The 22,189-nt window shown below is 33.3% G+C and overlaps 1 protein-coding gene across 1 annotated transcript; it reads right to left on the bottom strand.

Moving 5' to 3' along the window:
- Window positions 1-4,430: 4,430 nt before the first annotated feature.
- Window positions 4,431-17,471, bottom strand: LOC134248185 (tripartite motif-containing protein 3-like). The gene is made up of 4 exons (XM_062730611.1): window positions 17,370-17,471; window positions 14,905-16,535; window positions 5,040-5,042; window positions 4,431-4,834 (listed from the first exon to the last, which is right to left on the bottom strand). The coding sequence occupies exons 2-4, from the start codon at window positions 16,526-16,528 to the stop codon at window positions 4,431-4,433; spliced, it is 2,031 nt and encodes a 676-aa protein (XP_062586595.1). The 5' UTR covers window positions 16,529-16,535; window positions 17,370-17,471.
- Between the last annotated feature and the right edge of the window lie 4,718 nt (window positions 17,472-22,189).

The following is a 22,189-nucleotide window of genomic DNA, read 5'->3' as shown; positions in this document are numbered from 1 at the left end:
GCATAGTGTAATTGGCTTATATTTATCTTCAATTTTTATAGTCGTCCGCGTAGTGCAATGGTTAAAGCGTCTGCTCTAGGGTCGCCAAGTATGGAGTTGATACTTACGTCGCGGGTTCCAATACCACTGTGGGACGTGGAGACCGGACCTTCGAATGAGACCGCATAAACAGAGGTCCTGTGTCGTAGTAGGTGCTGTCACGAGAAAGATCCCTCCATGCTCAATGGCTCTGAGTGCCGAGTATAGGACAAATTTGAAGCCCATCACTGGTATACGGTGACTTCTCTATATGAGTTAAAAAATTCTGAAATGGGACGTTAAACAATGTACAATCAACAATCAATCTATCTTATTCATTAGATAAAAAAAAACGTCATAAAGAAAAAAAAAACGTAAGTTGAAACATTATAATCTAGCTGTTAATATTTTACAAACTTACTTTTTCAGTATTGTCACTGACTTTATCAAAGTGATTTCCGATTAAATGAACTCTTTGACTTTAAATGATGCGCTAGAGTGCATACATTCATAAACGTTATGCATTAACTTTTCATTGAAGGTCTGTGTGAAACTTATTTATTTTATTTCATAGAAGATAATTTCTTCATGTTATGCAATTGAAAAAAAAGATCAGTTATAAATACATCTTAACATGACATGTACTAATAGTTTTTTATTTCCTGTCTTTTATAAAGATCTACGTTTATTTTTGCAGGATAAAGAATCCTTGTACGAAAATTTGATTAATTGTTCGAAGATTTTGAATTCTTAAAAAATCTTTCAAACAGAAAGAAATCAGAAAAATAAGCAAAAAATAAATTTTAGTACCCTAGAACAATTCCAAAAACGTCCTTTGATTTATGTGGATGACCGATAAAAGGATTTTCAATTAAAACAAATACATAAATGTAATGTATACAATTTTAATCTGAAATGATTGGGCATAAGAGAAGTCAATACTTTACTTGTCAACAAGGTATGCTTACTCCTTTTAGACAGCTTCCACTCTGGAAGGAATTCATGTTTTGTGGCATTGCCACGGATTTGTTAACATTTTTTTTTTTCAGATCAATTACTCTTTGTAATGTCCATCCTTTTCATGCACCCTTAATCGAGGATTCATGGGTACATGTACCACGAGAACTATGATATGATATTTAGTTTCCATATTTCCGAAGGTCTAAGTTGATGGAAAAATTAATATTGACAATTAATATAAATGTTTTTTTTTTTATTTATCTCAGATTATCAGGTCTGATTGGGTTGTCAACGAAGAGCGAACCTACTTTTTAAAAAAACAGGTTAAGAAACCTAAGGCTTAGCCCCTGAAGAAAAAGTGCATTAATACTTTTAACATGTTTTCCTAGTGACAGTCCATTCTGTGTGCATTATGTTTTAAAAATTTAAACTTAAGGTGTGTCCTTAGCTGTAAAAGAACTTCAATATTTACATCATTTGATATTTTATCTCAGGCGCTCAGTGACTTACATGTAATCAAAACATCCGACTTTGGTTCAAACTTCTGCCATAAACGAGACTGGACGTTAATAGTTTGACATTGTCAAAAGTTTTTCGGATCTTTTTTAATTCAGAGATTTTTTTTTTACTTTTCAAACAACAAAATATTTAAAGTCCTTACTTTTAGTGATAAAAATATGACTTCTAAAGAATATATCTTACTTTAAATTGATGGAAGATTATAACTTTACCATCTGCTATTACTCATTTCACCTTATCAAAAAAACACTACAAAGCATCACAGAACCTTGAATTTACTTATTTAACTACATGTACATCCAAGTCAACAATAGAAAACTCAATAGTCAAGAACAAAACCTTATATAATTTTCAACGTTTTAGGAGTGTGGCAAAATGATTTTCAAAGAACATTAGATTTCATTTGTCAAAATATTAAATATACGTGGACATATATATTCAAGGTATCAAACATGCTCAGATTTTATTTGTTTGAAATTCCCTTTTGATTATTGATTATTTGCCGAGCGATATTCTGTAATTTCCTTTTGTTTCCAATGCACTATTTGTATTACATTCAATGAACGCAAATGGTGCAAGTTGTCTAATATATATTAAACGAAAAATTAACATAAATTGCCCCCAAACAACACATTTTTCTTTCAGCACCCCCAATCCCCCACCCTTCTTTTTTTCTGCCTGCAGAAATAAATAAAATTTGCAAAATCCTTCAAATGAAGACAGATATAACTGAATTAAATTTCCACATTAATGCAAAGCAAACCCTAAAAATAAAGAAACAAGTTACACACGGTTTTCCTTGTTACATGCATATATCAAAATAATTTTGATAAATAAAAGAGAAATAAACAGACCATATACTAGTACTGAGTTTTTTCTAGTTTTATTTTTCTTTTTTTGAATTGGTTTGGAAAGAAATGCATCTAGGCTGTCCCAATTTCTTGAAGTTGTCTTTTCCAAAATTAATTCGAAGGTTCCATTCAAATTCTGTGGGGATCCGGGTTAGAATAGGTCCTCAGTACCCCTTGCTTGTCGTAAAAGGCGACTAAATAGGGCGGTCCTTCGGATGAGACCGTATAAACCGAGGCCCCGTGTCACAGCAGGTGTGGCACGATAAAGATCCGTCCCTGCTCAATGGCCCTGAGTGCCGAGCATAGGCCTAAATTTGCAGCCCTTCACCGGCAATGGTGACGTCTCCATATCAGTGAAATATTCTGGAGAGGGACGTTAAACAGTATACAATCAATCAATCAAATTCTGTTTAAACTATGATGATACATGTATATCTGCTTTCTTCTTTCTCTTATTCATCCTCTTTGGTAAATCCCTCGGAAAAAAAAATAACGAATATAATCTTACTATTTTAAAAAAAACATGAATGTAGAAAAATAAACAATTTTTTAAAATAAAAATCAATCAATATAATTATATTTCTGTCACCAAGATCACATATGTACAGGCTAGGTCAAGCACTATCTCTTGAGTGTACTATTTATTTTTATGCGTAGTAGTATGTGTTCAGATATGGCTGAAATGTTTAAGAATTCAATGTTATACACAAAGTTTCATCAGGATATGTATCGTGATTTCTCATCTTCTTTTTTTTACACAAACTGTGGGGTTTTTTTTCTTTCTGGGAAACTATCAAATGATGTTAGGAGGAATAATTATAGATCTTCTGAATTTATACTATCTAAAATAAAATAAATTTTTAATCAACTGATAAAGCTACGATCTCATGTATGATTATTTCATCATTTGTCTTTTAGAAAAAATACATGTATACATAAAATATTAATTTTTGTAAATGAATGCCCCGTAATTAAAATTGACTAAAAGGTACAATTTTTTCATAACACACACACACACACACACACACACACACACACACAAATTAAGGATCTAAGCACTTATGCACATTGTAATGTGGAATCCTTTGAAATATATGTAGTACAATGTATATAATATCATGCAAATTGATCAATAATGCTATGAACAGCTTTGGAAAGGATCACAGAGTAGGAATCTTATAAATAGAAGGACGATATTGTGACAAAACAGGCCACACAGTTTTTAAAAAATGCATAAAGGTAAACCAACGGTATTTAAAACCAATCCCTGATTTGCAAACGTTGGGTCGATATGATATCTTTTAAAAATATCTGTATAGACTTTACACTTAAGTGATCTGTCCATACGACCGTAAAAAAGATATAATTCCCTGGTTAAAGGGATTGCCAACTGTGTTTAATGTTAATTGTTTTATTGAAACTATCTTCTTTTTTTTTTTAAATTCAACAGATTAATTTTTTTGTACTTTTTAAAAGAAAAATAATGGAAAAAAATATACAATAGTATACAGAAAATATTAATTAATTAGTCCAACTACCCCCATTAAATGCTTCTTTTATTGTAATTTATTTCTTAAAATTACATTAAAGTTCGCCAAATTAAGAACACTCCTTCTGCAAGAAAATTTATGTCGTATTAAAATTTTATAAATAAACTCGAGTAAGTAAAGTATATTTATCACAAGCTGAAATCATTATCCATTTTATTTAAGACGGAAATTATGTCGTTCCTAGGATTCCTATACAAGGGACAATAATCTACTAAAATATTAAACAAGTCGATAGACAGTAGGAATAAATATTGAGATTTAGGTGAGGCATTTCTGCAATTTTTTTGATAACAGCAGCTAATTCATAGTAGATTACCTGGGAATGAAAATAGTCTTTCTTTTAAAGCAGAAACAATATATTGTAAACTATAACAAGGACATTGCAAAGTTACATCTTATTTACACTGAGTAAATTTCCGCCCGAAGAATTACATTTCATTGCGTTAATTTATGTACCAGTTCAAATGCAATGTTTTTTTTTTTTTTGTCAAAATCAGCAAGCTGTCGGCATACATAATATTAGATATGCGTGTTATTTTATATACTTAATGCACTTTACAATCCCAGTATAATACTCAGCGATAAATAAGTCATCATTTTTGTCCACGCATATTCCAAAGGGATTTTCCAGATCACAGTTGTCGATAAAACTGAGGAATTGTCCGTCCTGATCTAGGATGTGAATACAGTGGTTGTTACAGTCTGCTATTAGGATTCGACTTTCACTGTCTGTTGTTATCCCATAAGGTTTAAATGACGCGTCCTTGGTTGTAGCGGTAGGTATATATGACTTTTTCTTGGTAACAGAAGAACGCCCAGTGTATCTAAATCGGAGCTTTCCAGATTGGTTGACCACTACTACAGCACCAGCCTTATAGTCAGCTACACAGATATCCAGGGTTTTGTTCTCAGTAATGTACTTAGTAGTGCTATTTCCTGAATATAAAGGTTTACCCTTATCATCAAATTGGATTGTTTGTTTGTCTGTGGAGCCTGAGTAACGGACAACTTTGGATTGTGTTTTATCATCACTGTACATGGTAACCAAGAGTTCATCAGAGGAAGTGACACAGAGATTGGCAGGTGTCCAGTTCTGTAATCTGATCACTTCCTCTGTCTGCCCATTATTTATTTTATTCACCGTCTTAGCCGTCCCATCAAGATCAGTGTACAGTAGATCCCCATCAATGGTCACTGCAATATCACGGAACCACGGGTCTGATTTTGCTTTTTCTGATCTCATGTACAACCCTTGTATATAAAAGCATTTCATTTCTTTATCGTATCTTCCACTTGTCCAGATTTGAACAAGAAACACTACGGAGATAGTTATAACCAGTATTTATAGTACTTAAAAGTTTTGGTTCCGTTAGCAGTTCCTTCATTGATGTCTCTGATTTCTTAGATCTGCAGCCATTTTCATCTTTAGTTGTTAATAATGCTGATAAAGATCCAATCAACTTGTAGACGTGTTCAGTATCTATTGGCTTTGGGCTGAACGTTTCCATTGATATCTGAACTTTTTGAGGAAGTTTCCTGAATTCTTTGATTTTTGAACTGTATTCTGTTGTCTTGAACACTTCATTTGATTCTTCAATATCTTTCAGTTCAAACTGTGTCTCTTCAATAAGATTTAGTATACTTTCAATTTCCTCCAAATGTGCTTTGACGATACTCGTGTGTTTCACTTTTATGTCTTCAATTTCTGCTTTCATTTTGTCGATAATAATGTTAACTTCTCTATGCCATTCGTCACCTTGATTTAAAACTCCTTTTATTAGATTTTCATATTTATCATCTAAGTTGGCTATCTGAGTTTTTAATTCAGTTTTTCTATTTTCATAGGCTGGGGAAATAATGTTTTCTAATTCTTCAGTATCCTTAGTAATGAGTTTTCCCTTTGCTTTATAGAAATCAAAAAGGGTTGTTACTGTGTGCACTTTATGTGTATCAGACATTGTTGTGCATATAGAGCAAAGAGAGATATTGCATTCTTTGCAATGAAATTCGCAGCATTTTGTTTCATGCGTTTTGCATTCAGGATAGATCAAGGTTGATTTTCTTCGTTCAAATGGGACCACTTTATGTTTATAGTAGTCACCAGAAATATGTTTTCCTACACACGAGAAACATAGATTAACATAACAGAAATCACAATGCATTTTCGCTATATCTTTCTCGCAAAGATCACAACGGACGATATCTTGAGCACTTTTGTTTGGATCCATGTCAATCTAAAATTTATAGAAAATACTAATATTAGCGATAGTAGTTTATCATAAATTTTGATATAAATTTCATTTGTTAAAATAAATGTTATAAATTGTAATAATTTTTCTGTAAAAAAAAGTATTGGTTCTAATTATTTTTTTTCACTTTGAATTATACTAGTACCTCTTATTCAAAACATCAGAAAAACATATTTTCTCATTTTTTCTTTCTTTTTAACAAAAATTTAATTTAGTAAATTTTGAAAGATACTATTACAAGAAGGATATGAAAATAAGGAACAGTATTCAATTTTAAAATCAATAAAACAATACAAAGTAGAGCAGAGCAAACATGTGCCCCCAAAATATCAGAGGTGCGATCAGGTGCCATGTAGGACTGAGCATCCCCTGCTGACTGGCCACACCCGCCGTATGCCCCTTGTCATGATAGGTAATTATCGGAAAAATCCGTCGTCAATTCAATGGATAAACAATTGCCAAACAATGAGTATGAAAAACGTCAGTCAGCATTTGACTTAATGATAAAATGTATTTGCTGACAAGGTCATTGTATCGACCATTGAACTTACGCAATAATGACTTCAAACGAAACAGCTGATATTCTTGTTTCATTAACTTGCTTGTCAATAATTTACCTCGTTTTAGAAATTGTCCATACATAGAGCTCTTACGTATCGAATAAACTGCGATATATACACTCCGTATGCAGGTGATGAAGGTATATTTCTGCATAAGTAAGGAAAGTTGACGATAGAAAAGTTAACGTCATCATGTTTATCATAAAGCTTGGTTGTTAGATTACCATAAACGTCTTTTTCTAGTAAAACCAAGTATGAAACAGATGTAAACAACTGCTACAAGGAATATTTAATGTACATAATTTATGCAATTGGGTTTCTGTGAAAACGAAAGTCTTTTCAAACGTACTCAGTTTGAGTAAGATATAATGATCATTTTCAGAATAAAATTGTTTATTGAATTATAGACTGCATATAATATCAATTTTATGTCTGATGTACAGCTTTAGATTATTTTCTTAGCCCATCGTCTGTTTGAGGAGCACGTCAATTAAAATTTTATCAAATTAAAAATGATAAAGCTCTTGACTTTGCCGTGATATAAATGAAATGCACTTACGCTTTCAGATGAATCACTTCAAACAGTTCATTGAAATCGAAAAAAAATCAGTTTCAAATTTCTATCTGTAAAAAATGCGGGACGTTATCAAAATCTGGTTGTTAGGTAAACAATACAGGCACACTTCCTGGTCTTATGTCATTTTGAGTTATCTCTCTTTATTTTGTAAACAATAATATTTGTAAAACACCTTTAAAACATCTTTCCTGTAAATATGTTATGGGTCCCACTATTTTTTTCCCGTTACTTTGAGTGGTTAATTCCTCGAACGTCTACTACCTATACAAACTGTATAATTATCACACACAATTCAGAGGGCCTCTGAGGGGCACAGGTACCGTTTACCTGTGTTATCTTGTCAAATAGTCTAAATCAATTATTTTTTTTCTGAAAATAATATGATTAAATAACTATATTTCAAGAAACTAAACAAGTGGGGGTTTTTTTTCATATAAATATTTTTTTTATTTTTATTTCAGTACATTTTATTACAAGCACTATTGTTTATAAATATTTAATTTTTTAAAAACATGAAACACGTTGAGCACTCTTTATTAACATAACATTTTAAGTACTATTTAAGAGCCATTCTCTGTAATGATTTGAAATTTTATATAGGAGCTGTGGCACGCATAGTCTCAGAATTTCTCCAAACTCTCTATGATAAAAGTCATTGATACCCTAAACTGAAATCAGGCAAAAATTGGTTGCTATGTTTTATAGTTACCATGGCAACATGTCTTAAAGTTCGAAAAATGGCATTTTTAAACATGTTTAGAGCCCCATAGTTAACATTTGCGGCAAAGCAAACAATTGGCAATGACTGTTTCCAAAAGTTGAAGGTCAGATGTCTCAAATGCATGATAAACATGTTTGGTAAATCAACTATTACATACGTTACTATGGTAACAAAGTATTCAAGAGTAAAAAAAATATTTATTGAATTTTATAAAGTCATACACGTAAAAATAAAAAGCAATTATAGGATGAAATGTGACTAAATAATAGAAAAAGAGCCTTGAAACATATACCAAGAACAAAATATGATATTTCATTTTGGTTGGCAATGGTTGCCAAGGTTTTTATACCACAGAGAGCCTTCAAAGTAACACTCTGTATGTTTAAATCTGATCCTATCTTTTAAAAAAGCACATTTCCTCATAACTAATGATCAATTTTTAAAGGTATTGGTGTGCTCCTATTTTTCCCATTTGAGAAAATTCAGATTAGATTCTTTAAAAAGAGCGTTGCTATGGAAATAAGCAGAAAATATATGCTTAAAAACCTGAAAAATATTTTCTTTCCTTGGATACGTACCCTCAAATGTAGATTCCCAAAACTTTTATGATTGATATTTATTAACAGCTAACCTGCCTTTTAATTTTGACTATCATCATATCTCTAAGTGGATGCAAGAAGTTGGCACACAGGGTTTAATATTGATATAAAGTTCACAAAATCGAACATTTTCCCTTCTTGGTAACCATAGCAACAGTGTTGATTTCTTCATCAAATTTTTATCAATATATGATATTCAACTTCAGTTCTAACAGATAAGTACTATTCAAGCTAAGTCCTTTAATTTGTTTCTTGATTAAACAGCAATTTAATTCTTAATGCAGCGAAAAATAATTCACTTTTAAGCACTGGTGCTTTGTTGCCATGGTAACACTGCAAAGTAGCAATTATACCCAATTTCTCTTATGGTTTTGGTGTTGCAAGGTCCTAAGGATGCATATTTGCCAGTCTTGAATTTTCATGTTTTTCCCCAAGACAGTAGCATTAACCCAATCTTAGTTACTGATTTTGCATGGTTACACTGTGTTACCATGGCAACCATAAAAGTTATTTATAGAATAATATTGCTTATACTTATATACTTAAGGTCAAACAATTTCATTGTTTTTCTGAAGTCGTTGATTGAGTTTGAGCAAGTAACACCTACCATTAGTGAATACGGAGTGTTTTTCAGCATATTTCAGCATCTTAAATGTATTCCAAATGTACCCTTGGTTACCACTTACTTAGAGATATATTCTAAACAGTTTCTTTACAGTATAAGTGACATCAGGGTGTCATGTTTTTGTTAGAATGGTTTGTTTGCTTTTTCTAGTTTTTATTAAGCCACTGTCAAGATTTAAAATGACTGAAAATCTCGATTTTTCAAACTTTTCCAGCTGTTGCCATAGCAACCGAGACACATAGCAACGAAACCTTGTTTGATATTTGTCAAGTACTAAGCATGGGTGAAGTTTCATCAAAATCGGTGACCATGCGTGGCAACGAAGTTTAAGTGGTTACAGAGAATGGCTATTAATATACTTTACCTATCCATTATTAAAATGGAAAACAGAGTTTATATCTGTTCAGTTCTATACATTAATTAGCATTTAATTTTTTTCATATTAACTGGGTTTAATCTCTCATCTCACAAGCACAGATTTTTCTTCATGATCACTATCCCAGGTGCAACAGCTCTGATGAGGAGTCTTTGTATGTCATTAGATCGATTGTCCCGTTTTGGAGGCGTTCTCACAGCAGTTAAAGTGTTCTCCCGATTGTTGCATATTTCTTGGCTAGTGGTATGGTAGTTCCGCCGACTTGTCTCTGTATTTATAAGATTTCATTGGCATTCTAAATTTCTTTGAACAGCTTGATCACTGTAAATATGTTGGGGTGAGGGTGTCGAATCATTCTCTTTATCTTGCTGTACCATCCTTCCAGACTGTTGTTTGTTCTTGGTCTTGCACCAAAGTGGTTCTACAAAAGTTTGTCACCATTCACCCACTGCTCTATCACATAGTCTGTAAAGTTGTGTCAACTCTGTGAGGTCAGCTTCTTATCGGTCTTCCGGGGCTGTAATCTATACAACGTGTATGCAGTTGAGGGGAACTAGAGGCAGGTCAGCCGCTCTTCGAACCAATGTCTTGACGTCGTTATTTTTTGTACGGAACCTATAATCTAGTCTGTGTCGCTCTTCGCCATACCGCCTGAATGAAGTTGAAGAAGGAGCCCTTTTTGTGTTGATTCCAGGAAACACTTGTGGAACGAAATTGTGGAAAGCTGTCTCAAAGTCAGCTAGGGCATTGGTATAGAACAAAACTATAACCCAAGGTCGTTGATTTTTTTTTTGCAGAGTTGAGAAGAATCTGGTGTAGATCGCTTGACAATTGCTTGGTAAGAGGGCTTAAACAACTGGTGTCATCACGTCGTCAATCCGCGCATGGATACTTAAGATTTGTTAGAAGAGGCTGGGACAGGTGTAAAATGTACCATCATAGAAAAGGGTCTCGGATACTGTAAGATCTCTAAGGTTTTCAGTAGTTGCATAGGTAATGATTCTGGTGTTGTGGAATGTAGCGACTAGAAGTAGGAATTGTTGACCAGTCTCTGTCTCTGTCCATTTTCCATCCAGTCTGATGTCTGTAAGTGTCTTTGGGAGTTGGGTGTCTGTTTCCGGTGAGCTCTTTACAGCGATGATTTTGCAGTGTTGTAGGTTAGCAAGTTCTCGATGACTTCTTTGCTGATGTCGTCCCACTGGGCATCTTGCAGGGAGCTGAGCTCTTCTGTGAAGATAGAAGGGATATGTCTAACTTCTTCTGCGCATCGCTTTGTGATAGAATTCATTATTTGTTTGGCGAGAACTTTGCCCAGGTCTTGCGAATCCTACGGGGATGTTGTTCTCAGTTGATAAACTGGGACGATGCATTTCCAGAAGAGCTTTGTCTCTATTTTGCAATGAAATCAGTATAGATGTATCCATGCAAAGCTAAGTCGTGACCACCTTTTCTGTTTGTGATGTACGTAACGTTCAGCTGTGCATTTGCCATTGCTCTTTGTGTAGATCTTCATCTACACAAAGAACAATGGTAAATGCACAGCTTTGGTGAATTTCATTCCAGTATATATACCGTTTTGTAGCTTGTGTTTTTTAATTCACAACTTGGACCGTGGCTTGGACGAATTCAAAGCATCCTTGACAGTAATTTTCTCTCATCTTACGTTCAAAGTGAACTTGTTTTATCCAACCTTATTACCAATTATTCATAATTTATGTTGTTGGTTGAAATTATATTCAAAATTCAGTAATGGGTATAAGCCGAAAACTGTCCATTATGTCAGATATTAGACGACCCGAGGCGCGTTAGCGCCGAGGAGAGTCTAATATTTGACATATTGGTCAGTTTGAGGCTTATAACTTACTTAAAACGTTTCACCACTGTCGAACACTTCCATTGTTAACTTATTGAACAGCCACAGTTAAGGTCTCGTTCTGCTTGGATGACTACCTGGCACTGTTCATCAAGTAAGGCCAAAGAAAACCAGTTTTGGTTTTTCTTCTATCTTTATTAATAGTAGGAATCATCAAGAGGTGTTTTATATCGATAAATATAAACATTAACTTTGTTTAGTCTTATTTATCCGCATTGCGACATTTTTTATATATACTACGCATGCGTAAAAGTCAGTTCTACTAAATTCTTTAAAATTCATTCATTTTACAACGCAACATCCACGTATGACGTCATACATTTTAATTTTGAAAAAAAAAGACCTTAAGAAGCGGGTGATTTGACGATGCCATTTATCGATAACACTAAGATGCCTCAGTGAATTCAAGTATTTATTGTGAAATCCGGATATACATTCTTATGTGTTGGAATTTGCAAGAAACAGTTTCCCGTTAACAGGTAATTTTTGTAAAGCAATAGGATTTGAAGGATTTTACTCAAACAACTGTTTAAGCATTTTCTATGAAAATGATTATGATTATTTCTGATGTATTTTTTAAAAAATGCAACACTTTCTCTGTTGTGTGCAGGTTTCGAACTCAGAAGGACAGATACTCGCTCAAACGATGCAGGACTAGGTTGACAAATTGTCATAAATCACCGGACGAAATTACAGATTCCGTTGGAATGTTGTGAGCTTAAGTTTATGCTAAATGCGGGAAAATGGATATTACAATAAACAAAAAGCCGAAGGTTTTGTATAAGAAAGTACATGCTTCTCATTCATCTTTTGTGTCTGTTTGATTCTGTATACGAGGGTTGTCCCGTAAAATCCTGGAAAAAGCGTTTTTCTAGAAAAGTAATGGGCACACTAAGCTGAAAATTTCAGTAAATGTTTATTTATCATATTTAAGTGCATGATAATTTTTTTTGATAAAATATAGGCAAAAATAAAGATTTTATTATGCTTGAATGCGCCCGGCGTATTGTCCTACGGCGCACGGTAAAAAAACCAAGGTTTTATTAAAGAAAACACAAGTTTGAATTCAAAATAAAAGTTTTAAATACATAAGATTTGGATTAAAATTATCGTAATTCAATTCCACAGTCAATTTTGTAGTCTTTGTAAAAATTTTAAGGCATTTGGTTAATTTTTGGCAGTTTCTCGAGCATTCGAAATGGGAAAGTGTTTAACACAACACACAAAAAATGGCTACGTTTTATGACGTTACGGCGTACCGGAGAGCAGTTCAGTTTTATTTCGATGTTGTAATGACATCTTTAGAGACATGAAATGACCATAGAAGAAAAAAGATTATGAAAATATCACCATATCTTTTAAGTAAACAAATGAAATAAGATTTTTTCTTAGCGAAGTCTTTTTGATCGAGTCCCTGGGGAGTACAAAACATACGGACAAACTCCTAATGTAATAGCAAAAGACGCTGTCACAGTAGACCGCCGATATGAGTTTTTCTATTAGTTGAATGATGGTGAGAATATTGTCCGTAACTTACTTATAAATTTTCAGAAGATCGCATGAGGGTGCCAATTGGTTCTTCGACTGTTTATGGAGTCTAAAAAATGTGTATCAATGAATTTCCTAAACTTTAAGTCGGACTCATCCAACTTCATTTTCAGCGAAGATAAAACGTGACGCTGTTTTAGACACTTTGACGTTATAATCCATGCGCCGTAAGGTGATACAATACATGGCATAAAATTTCATAATTTGTTCATTTATGCATACATTTATCTGAAATTTGCTGTGTATATTACTAAAATATGTCCTAAACAAAAGTGAAAATTTCAGAACGCAGTGATGTTTATTTTTCACACAAGACAGCTTGTCTACGATTTTACGGGACAACCCTCGTATGTTCCATGGATCAATCATTGTGAAATAAAGCTATTATATAGCAATGAACGGAGAATTTAGGTACTTTATGATCGGAGCCACGGATGCGTCTACAATAATGAATCTGAGACATTCAATTCTCTGGATTATTTGTGCCATTTTCAATAGGATTTTTTGTGAAATATTTACATTTAAAACACAGGTTACACAGGTAAACGCTACCTGTGCCCCTTAAAGGGGCCCCTTAATTAAGTGTGATATTTTTTTCTGTTTATATAGGGAGTAGACCTTTAGGTAAAATACCATATGACTAACTCTTTCTGTGGAAATATAGAGTAAAAGTTACATGATATACCTTCCAAGATAATGGACTATAAAACAACAACTTATGTTTTATCAATTGTTGTTTAATTTCATTAACAATAGTATGATTACCGAGGGCACAATTGGGACGAGGTCGGTAATTAGTTTCAATCCGAAATTACCCGAAATCTTACATTCCCAAGTCACGCTTGAACTGTCTGTGATTGTTTTTATGCTTACAAAGTTGCCTCTCGTCCATGAGGTGTTTATCCCATTTTTACTCGTCATTAAAATTTTTACGCTAGAGTCCTTTTATGATTGACCGTACTCTATTCGAAAATTTAAATGAACTTGAACAAATTTTAATCATGGGTCATTTTTAAGCACTCTTTTTAATTCGAAAACTAGAGCGCTTCATAACATATCTCTATGAGACAAGTCTGTGTGACTTACACACCAATATCTAACACAAAACTTAAAAACATTCCTTAAACAAACTCAAAATCTGTGTTTATTGTATGACCGATTAGCTAGGGGTGTCCACACTTTGGCTCGAACTACAACCCTCAGATTTAAGATCCAATGTCTATTGACCGAGCTAAAGTGCTAGTAGGAGCGTGGCCTCACTATTTACAATACAGGGCCACTTTAAACTCTGTTACACTTCCCCCTTTTTTTTCTTATGATTTCTTACCCTTGAGAAATCTCACACACGAGACTCTATTAACTCCACACACCATGTAGGTTTTGTAGTTGGGCGCCAATATGACCGATTAAATAGGGGGTGTCCACACTATGGCTCGAACCTACAACCCTCAGATTTAAAATACAACGCTCTACCTACTGAGCTAAAGGGTTAAACCACTAGATAGTGCTAGTAGGAGCCTTGCCTTACTAGTACACATAGCCACTTTCAACTCTGTAACTTTGCATATACTGCATGTATAGTTAAAATTATTTTACAGCACTAGCACAACAATCAACCATAGGTGTCTGCAACCCCATTTTGTTCTCCTTTTGCATAGACATTTCAAATTTATATGTACTTCCATATAAATTGTACAGGAAACGATTTTTTGTTCAAATATAAGATACTGAACCATTGAAGTACATGTATTAAAGAAAGAGTATACGACAGCTTTCCGAAAACCTGAAATGGTCTATCATTTAGTCAAGGCACAAGCTTAATTTATGTGTCTGAGGGGTAATATTACTTCAAGTATTGAATTTTCTTTACTTTTCCACTAGTATGCTCAGCAATATATAGGTCATCATTTTTGTTCACACATATTCCATAGGGGTTCTTCAGGTTACCATTGTCTATAAAACCGAGGAATTGTCCATCTTTGTCTATGATGTGAATACAGTTGTTCTCACCATCTGCTGTTAGGATCTGACCTTGACTGTCTGTTGTTATCCCAATGGGTTGAAATGGTTTATTTTTGTTGGTACATGGATGTCCAGTATATCGAAATCGGAGTTTTCCAGCTTTGTTAACCACTACAACAGCACTAGCACCACAGTCAGCCAAACAGATATTTAGGTTTCTGTTCTCAGTAATGTACTTCATTTTGTTATTTCCTGAATATAAAGGTTTACCTTCGTTATCAAACTGGATTGTTTGTTTCATTGTGCATCCTGAAAAACGGACAACTTTTGACTGTGTGAAGTCATCACTGTACATGACAACCAGGAGATCACCAGAGGAAGTGACTTCGAGTTGATTGGGGACCCAACCTTGTAGCTTTATCACTTCTTCAATTTGTTCATTTCTCGTTTTATTCAATGTCCTAGCTTCCCCATCGGAGTACAACAGGTCACCATCTCTTGTTAAGGCTATATCATTTGGTGAGGCACCTGACTTCGTTTTCACAGTTTTCATAAGTGAGCCTTCAGAGTTAAAGCATTTCATATCACTGTTGTTGCGTGCATTTGTCCAGATTTCTCCTTCATTATGACAGGTAACGCTTTGGAGATTTTCAAATCCAGTATCTATAGAAGTAATGAATTTTGGCTCCTTCAGCAGTTCTTTTGAACTTAATTCCTTGAGTGTGTAGCCATTTTCTACCTTTGTTGTCGATAATGGCGTCAGAGATCCAAACAACTCATTCAGTTGTTTTGCATTAATTGTTTGAGGACTGAATGTTGGCAGTGTCACTCGAACTTTCGGAGGGAATTTACTTAATTCTTTATTTTCAGAGCTGTATTCGATGAACATGGACACATAATTTGATTCTTCGATTCTATTTAGGTTTAGCAAAGATTCTCGAATAAGACTTTGCTTCTGTTTGATTTCATCCAAGTGTGTTTTTAAAATATTTGTGTGTTTTACTTTATTTTCTTCAATTTTCGCTTTCATTTTATCTACAAGGTTATTAATTTCTCTGTGCCATTCCTCTCCATGTTTAGACAAAACCGCTGAAAGTTGTTGATATTTTCCATCCAGATTATCTATTTCGGATTCTAAGGCAGTTGATATCTCTTCATAAGTTGGCGAGATTATGTTTTTTAGTTCTTCAATATCTTTTTCAATAACTTCTCTTTTTAAGTTATAAATATCAGAAAGAGTTGAAATTGGATGCTCCTTGTGTTCAGCAGTCATTGTTGTACAAAAAGAGCAAAGAGATATGTTACATTTTTTGCAATGAAATTCACAGCATTTTGTTTCATGTGTTGTACATGTAGGATAAATCGACATCGTGTTTCTCTGTTCATATGCAACGACTCTATGTTTATCATAGTCATCTGAAACGTGTTTTCCTATACAAGTAATGCACAAATTAACATGACAGAAGTCGCAGTGCATTTGTACCATAGCGTCCTTGCAAATATCACATCGGGCATCTTGCGCACTGTTAACGGAATCCATGTTGAATCTAAAATATGATCTATCATCATTATAGTAATAAAAAGTAAGTTTTATTTTTTAAATCTAAATTATGTCTATAGATATATAGATAAAAAATAAATTAAGTCCTCGATCAGTACATAATTCATTATATATGCAAAGGATTGATTGATTGATTGTATATTGTTTAACGTCCCTCTTGAGAATTTTTCACTCATATGGAGACGTCACCGATGCCGGTGAAGGGCTTCAAATTTAGACCTATACTCGGCACTCAGGGCCATTGAGCAGTGAGGGTTCTTTATCGTGCCAACGCCTACCGTGACACGGGACCTACGTTTTTAAGGTCATATCCGAAAGACCCGTGACTTTCACTTCTAGTGCCGAGCGCTTGGCGAAGGAACAGTCACTACCTTTGTTTACGTCTTAGGTATGACGCGGCGCCGCGATCGAGAATCGAACCCGGGCCTCCCGATCACGAAGCGAACGCTCTACCACTAGGTATATGCAAAGGAAAAAATATTGAAACATATTTTCAGTCTCTATTTACTTACTTTATGTAAAAGCGTGCATAATCCTACAACTTTGATATGTACTAAGAAACTTATTGGTTTAATGTGAAAACGAAAGTAAATTGGTAAATCAAAATTCATTTAGCACGACATTTTTCCCTTCTATTATTAACTGCTGTGTTTTTACATACTTGTATTATTGCGGAAAAACAACCTTTATACTTCAAAATAAACTTTAATTTCAACCTATGCTTAAAGGGACAGATCACCTTTCTATTATCTATGAATTTATCTCAAATAGTTCATAATTCTTTTCTTTGTCCTGTTAAAATAGTTACACATGTACTTACGTCTGTGATTAAATTTTCTTCATTCAGTTCTCTATATAAAAAATCAGTTTCATTTCTGTATCTCTGCAAGAATAATTCTGATAATGGTGGACTCGGTTGCGAGGTCAATAAACAAGTACACTTCCTGCTGTTACGTCATTTAGAGTTATTTCTCTTATGTTCCATACACTATTACTATTACAACAAACAAACAAAAAACTTTTCTCTGTAATTTAAAAAAATTGCACACAAGTACAAAAGTATTTTCACTAGGGTTTTGCCATGCCGAAAATTTCTACTTCAAGTTTTGTCAAAACATTATACCCATTTATCATGTTTATCAAAACTTAATAAACGCGTTATCACATATATATTAATTGCAGGTCAGGAAATATATAACAGATATTTTTTTCTAAAATATAAAATGCTAATTTTCTAAACGCACATGCATTATCACACCATTGCACAATCTGTAGGAAATTTTTGTGTACATTTGCGTCCTTGTCTACTTTTTTGTTGGGTTGGTAAAACGGAACAGTAATTTTTTACGTTTATCGGCACCTTATCAGCAAGTACTAACAGTCAAAAGGCCAGTAATTGTCCTTTTTTGCAGTAAAGACAGTACATGGCGCAATGTCTACAAATGTCTACAATGTATAGTACTTTTCATGTAATATTTCTTTAGTTTTTTAAGCTGTAATGGATGTAATATTTTTCAATATTCATCATATCGCAATAAGTTAAAATATGTTTATTTGGCAAATATCATTAGCATACACGTGTGCATAATTTTGGAATGTGCAAACAAGGGACATCGTGTTGTATCCATTGACTGTGTTCATTTTTCTTTCTGTGTGTATTACAGTAAAACTCGCTTATAGCGAAGTCCTCGGGACCGGTGAATTTAATTCGCTATATCCGTAATTCGTTATATCTGTATAACGAATTCGTATAACCATTATGGCGAATTCGCAATATGCATGTTTTTCTTCAAGTGTTTCTACCAAATATGTTAAGGAAGCTTATAAATATTACAAAATATACCTTCGAAAACTAAGGTTTTATTATGAATTGAATTTTTATTTTCAAATGCTAAAACATACAGTCAGTTCAATTTATCATATTTTCAGGTCTTTGAAAGCTCGTTATAAAAGCTGTATATTTTCATTATTTTAACCTCAACGGGACTCAAAATCAGTTCGCTATATCCGTAATTTCGATTATTCAGAGTTCGTTATAACCGTAAAATTTTACAAAGATTTGTTAAAAATTTTGCCGGGGACCGATTAAATTCGCTGTATCCGTGAATTCATTATATACATGTTCGTACTAAACAAGTTTTACTGTAATTCTTTGTTTGCTAAGTTTATTGTTTTAATTGGTGTACATCACACACATGTAAAAATTGATTCTGAATTGATTACTTTGTTAATTCATGTCCAGAGGCAGATTTGATTTTCTTATAATAAAGAAACAAATTTGAATTCACTCGATATCTTATTTGAGACTGTTTTTAATTACTTTGTGGATGTTTACACTTAAGTATTTACGAATAATTGTTAATCGTACATTAAATAGTGTTTTTCATCATAATTTAATAATAATAATAAATTTATACATACATGTATTCTCTTGATTTGTTATTTTAAAGTGTTTTTTTTTTTATTTTTGCGCCCGATTTAATGTCATTTTATACATGCATATAGACTGGAACAGTACGCCTTCGTTGCCAAGAATATGACATTATAAGAGCAAGAGCCGCTTTGGGCCTTATTTGGCCCTGATATTTTTTTTTTTTTTTTTTTTTTTTTTTTTTTTTTTTTTTTTTTTTTTTTTTTTTGAAAAATCAAAACAGATCAGTTTAGGTTGCAAATGCAGTATTTATCACTTGGAGTGTTGCTGACCACTTATTTATTTATCATGACGTAATTTTCCCTCTAGTCAGTGCATTATGATGTCATAAAATGCGTCATTTTCTTCATATCATCTAAATTCTTTTGAAAATGACTTAAAGTTGAAGCTTTTTTTCAATATTTCATATAGAGCACAACCCCTGATCCAAAATATGCAAATACATAATGAAAGCTCTGTTTCTGAAGATCGTGGGCTGTGCTCATATCTTATCTTTTTGCTGAAGGTATTTAAATGCGTATTTTTTCTGAAAATTTCAAGAACATTGCAATTTCCCAAACCGGTTTTGTAATATAGGGACTCTCAACACGAAATTTTATTATAGAATATGAAAGCACCAAATGTCTACTTTATTTGATATATGAAATGGGAAAGAGGTTAATTAATTGATATAAGTACAGAGCCATTTTATGCATAAGATGGCTCTTGTTCTTTGTAAACATATCATATAGCTAGAGTTTCAGCCTTGGTAAAGACGTTTAAAAGAATTTCGGACAACGTCTAGACACTAGCGCTGTGTTGCCCTCGGTGCTAAGTCTGATCTGTTTGAGAATTTAGTGGTTTGATTTTTATTTAAATTTGCTTTGGAAAGTTATACAGTTTCAAACAGGAAGCCAGTGGGTCACTAATCGACACTATCCCAGGGTGCTTTCACATACGTTTGAAGTATTTTTCCTATATATTTCTATGTAAAAAATTGATTCCCTACTGTGACCCCGCCCAACACCCGGTGGTCATGATATGAACAACTTAGAATCTACATTACACTTGAATGTTTCCACATAAGTTTCAGTTTTAATAGACGACTGTTTCTTGAGAAGATTTTTGAAGCTTTTTTTAATATATATATATATATGCCAATATTTGATTCTTTATTTTGGCCTATGTAAAACTTCTATTTAATTTCTATGTAAAACTTTGATTCCTTAGTGTGGTCCCGCCCAACTCCCGGGGGTCATGATGTGAACAATTAGGATCTACACTCTCCTAGGATGCTTCTACATATGTTTCAATTTTTAAAGCCCGGTGTTTCTTGAGCAGAAGATTTTTAAAGATTTTTAAAGAACCCCCGAGGGTTCTTCGAAATGTTCGAGTTGTTCATGGACTCATTAAAAAGTTAAAATAAGCACAATATCAATGTGTAAAAATGTTTTGTTTTGTGAATGTTTGAAGTTTCATTTCATTCGACTTAATAGAAATCAATTTACTTCATTTTATAATCAACATGTTCTGTTCCCGCGGAGCACACTCAGCGGCAATAAACAAAACATAGCGTCAAGAATCCCTTACAAATACTATTTTTAAGAATTTCATGCTGTCGTTAAATAATTTTTTTTTGTTTGGGTTTTAATTTCATTTATTACTTAATTCTGCTTTCACAGGATAAGCAACTATGAAGCGCCTATATTTTTCCTATACGTTTGAATTTTTTAAAGTTTTTGTTTCGATTTGTAATTCTATGTAAAACCTTGATTCCATACTGTTGCCCCGTCCAATCCCCGGGGATACTGATGTAAACAATTTAGAAACTACACGACCCCAGGAGGCTTCCACATAAGTTTCAACTTTTCTGGCCCCGTAGTTCTTGAGAAGAAGATTTTTAAAGTTTTTTCCCTATATATTGCTATGTAATAGTTTGATTCCCTATTGTGCGACCCCGCTCAACTACTGGGGGCAAAATTTGAACATTTTAGAATTTACACTACCCCAGGAGGCTTCCAAATAAGTTTCAGCTTTTCTGGTCCTGTGGTTCTTGAGAAGATTTTTTATTGACCCAATCACTCTATTTTTGTCTTGTCTTTTCTTGATTTTCTTCCTTTCTGAGCAGACTTGGCCCTTTTTTTTTTAATAAATTACACTCTAATTTACCCAAGGATGCTTTGTACCAAACTTGGTTATAATTGGCCGAGTGGTTCTTGAGAAGGTTTTGAAAATGTGAAAAGTTTACAGTTGGTGAGCTAAAAAAGGAATAATTTTTTTAATGCCTAAAGCAGGTAAATATTTTTATACTTGATCAATAATCTTCGTCAAGCTCATACTTTATTAACATCAAATGAAAAAAAATCCAACCGCTTAGTCTGATACCAGGGTCAAGATCAAAGTAGCAGTGTGAAATTCTAAAGTACCTGTATATAGTATACCTATCTTAATGATTTTGATAAATGTTCGCTTTTTTCTACTTTTATTTTAAAAATTGTTTGCACCCTCTCTAACAGTGCATGCGTCAATGATATCAACCAATTTCCAAATCAACATCGCTTACTCCAACCCTTATCAACATTCATTACTACAACTTCTTAATATGCCTTTCAACAATTTTTATCAACATGACAATACATAAATCGTTTTCAGCGTGACATATATAAATTGTTATCAACAACGTCTACATCAATCTTTATAATCAAGGCTTTATAAACCTTTTTCAACATGGTCTACATTATCCTTTATAATTTAACATGACAATACATCGACCTTCATCAGAGTGGTTTACATAGATTTTGATCAACATGTTTGTATCAACCTTTATCAACATGGCTTACATCTACCTTTATCAGCATGGTTTACGTCAACCTTAATCAACATGGATTACGGGTTGAAATAGCTTGAATTGGATTTGTTGCAGAATAAACTAAATCCATGGATACTGCAAAACTTCAAAAGCAAGTGATCGTGATCTTCTGGCGCGAAATACTTGATGGAGAAAAAGAAAGATTATTTGGGGCGCAATGATTTTATATTCTATTTGCTTCGTTGAATTGACATAAATGTTGTTTGTATTGGTAATATACCAAACATTTCTGTCTTTATAATATAATACATTTCTCTTGATTAATTCATAACAGTATTTTTGAAATGTAAATGTTTGTTTGAATATTGCATGCTATAGATATACTTTATGAAGTACAGTCAAGTACTGTTATTTGGCTTTG

This window comes from Saccostrea cucullata, unplaced genomic scaffold (assembly GCF_032062105.1).
Source record: "Saccostrea cucullata isolate Sc308-1 unplaced genomic scaffold, CSIRO_AGI_Scuc_v1 ctg1947, whole genome shotgun sequence".
NCBI classification, from domain to species: Eukaryota; Metazoa; Mollusca; class Bivalvia; order Ostreida; family Ostreidae; genus Saccostrea; species Saccostrea cuccullata.
This window is presented reverse-complemented; position numbering and strand designations above follow the sequence as displayed.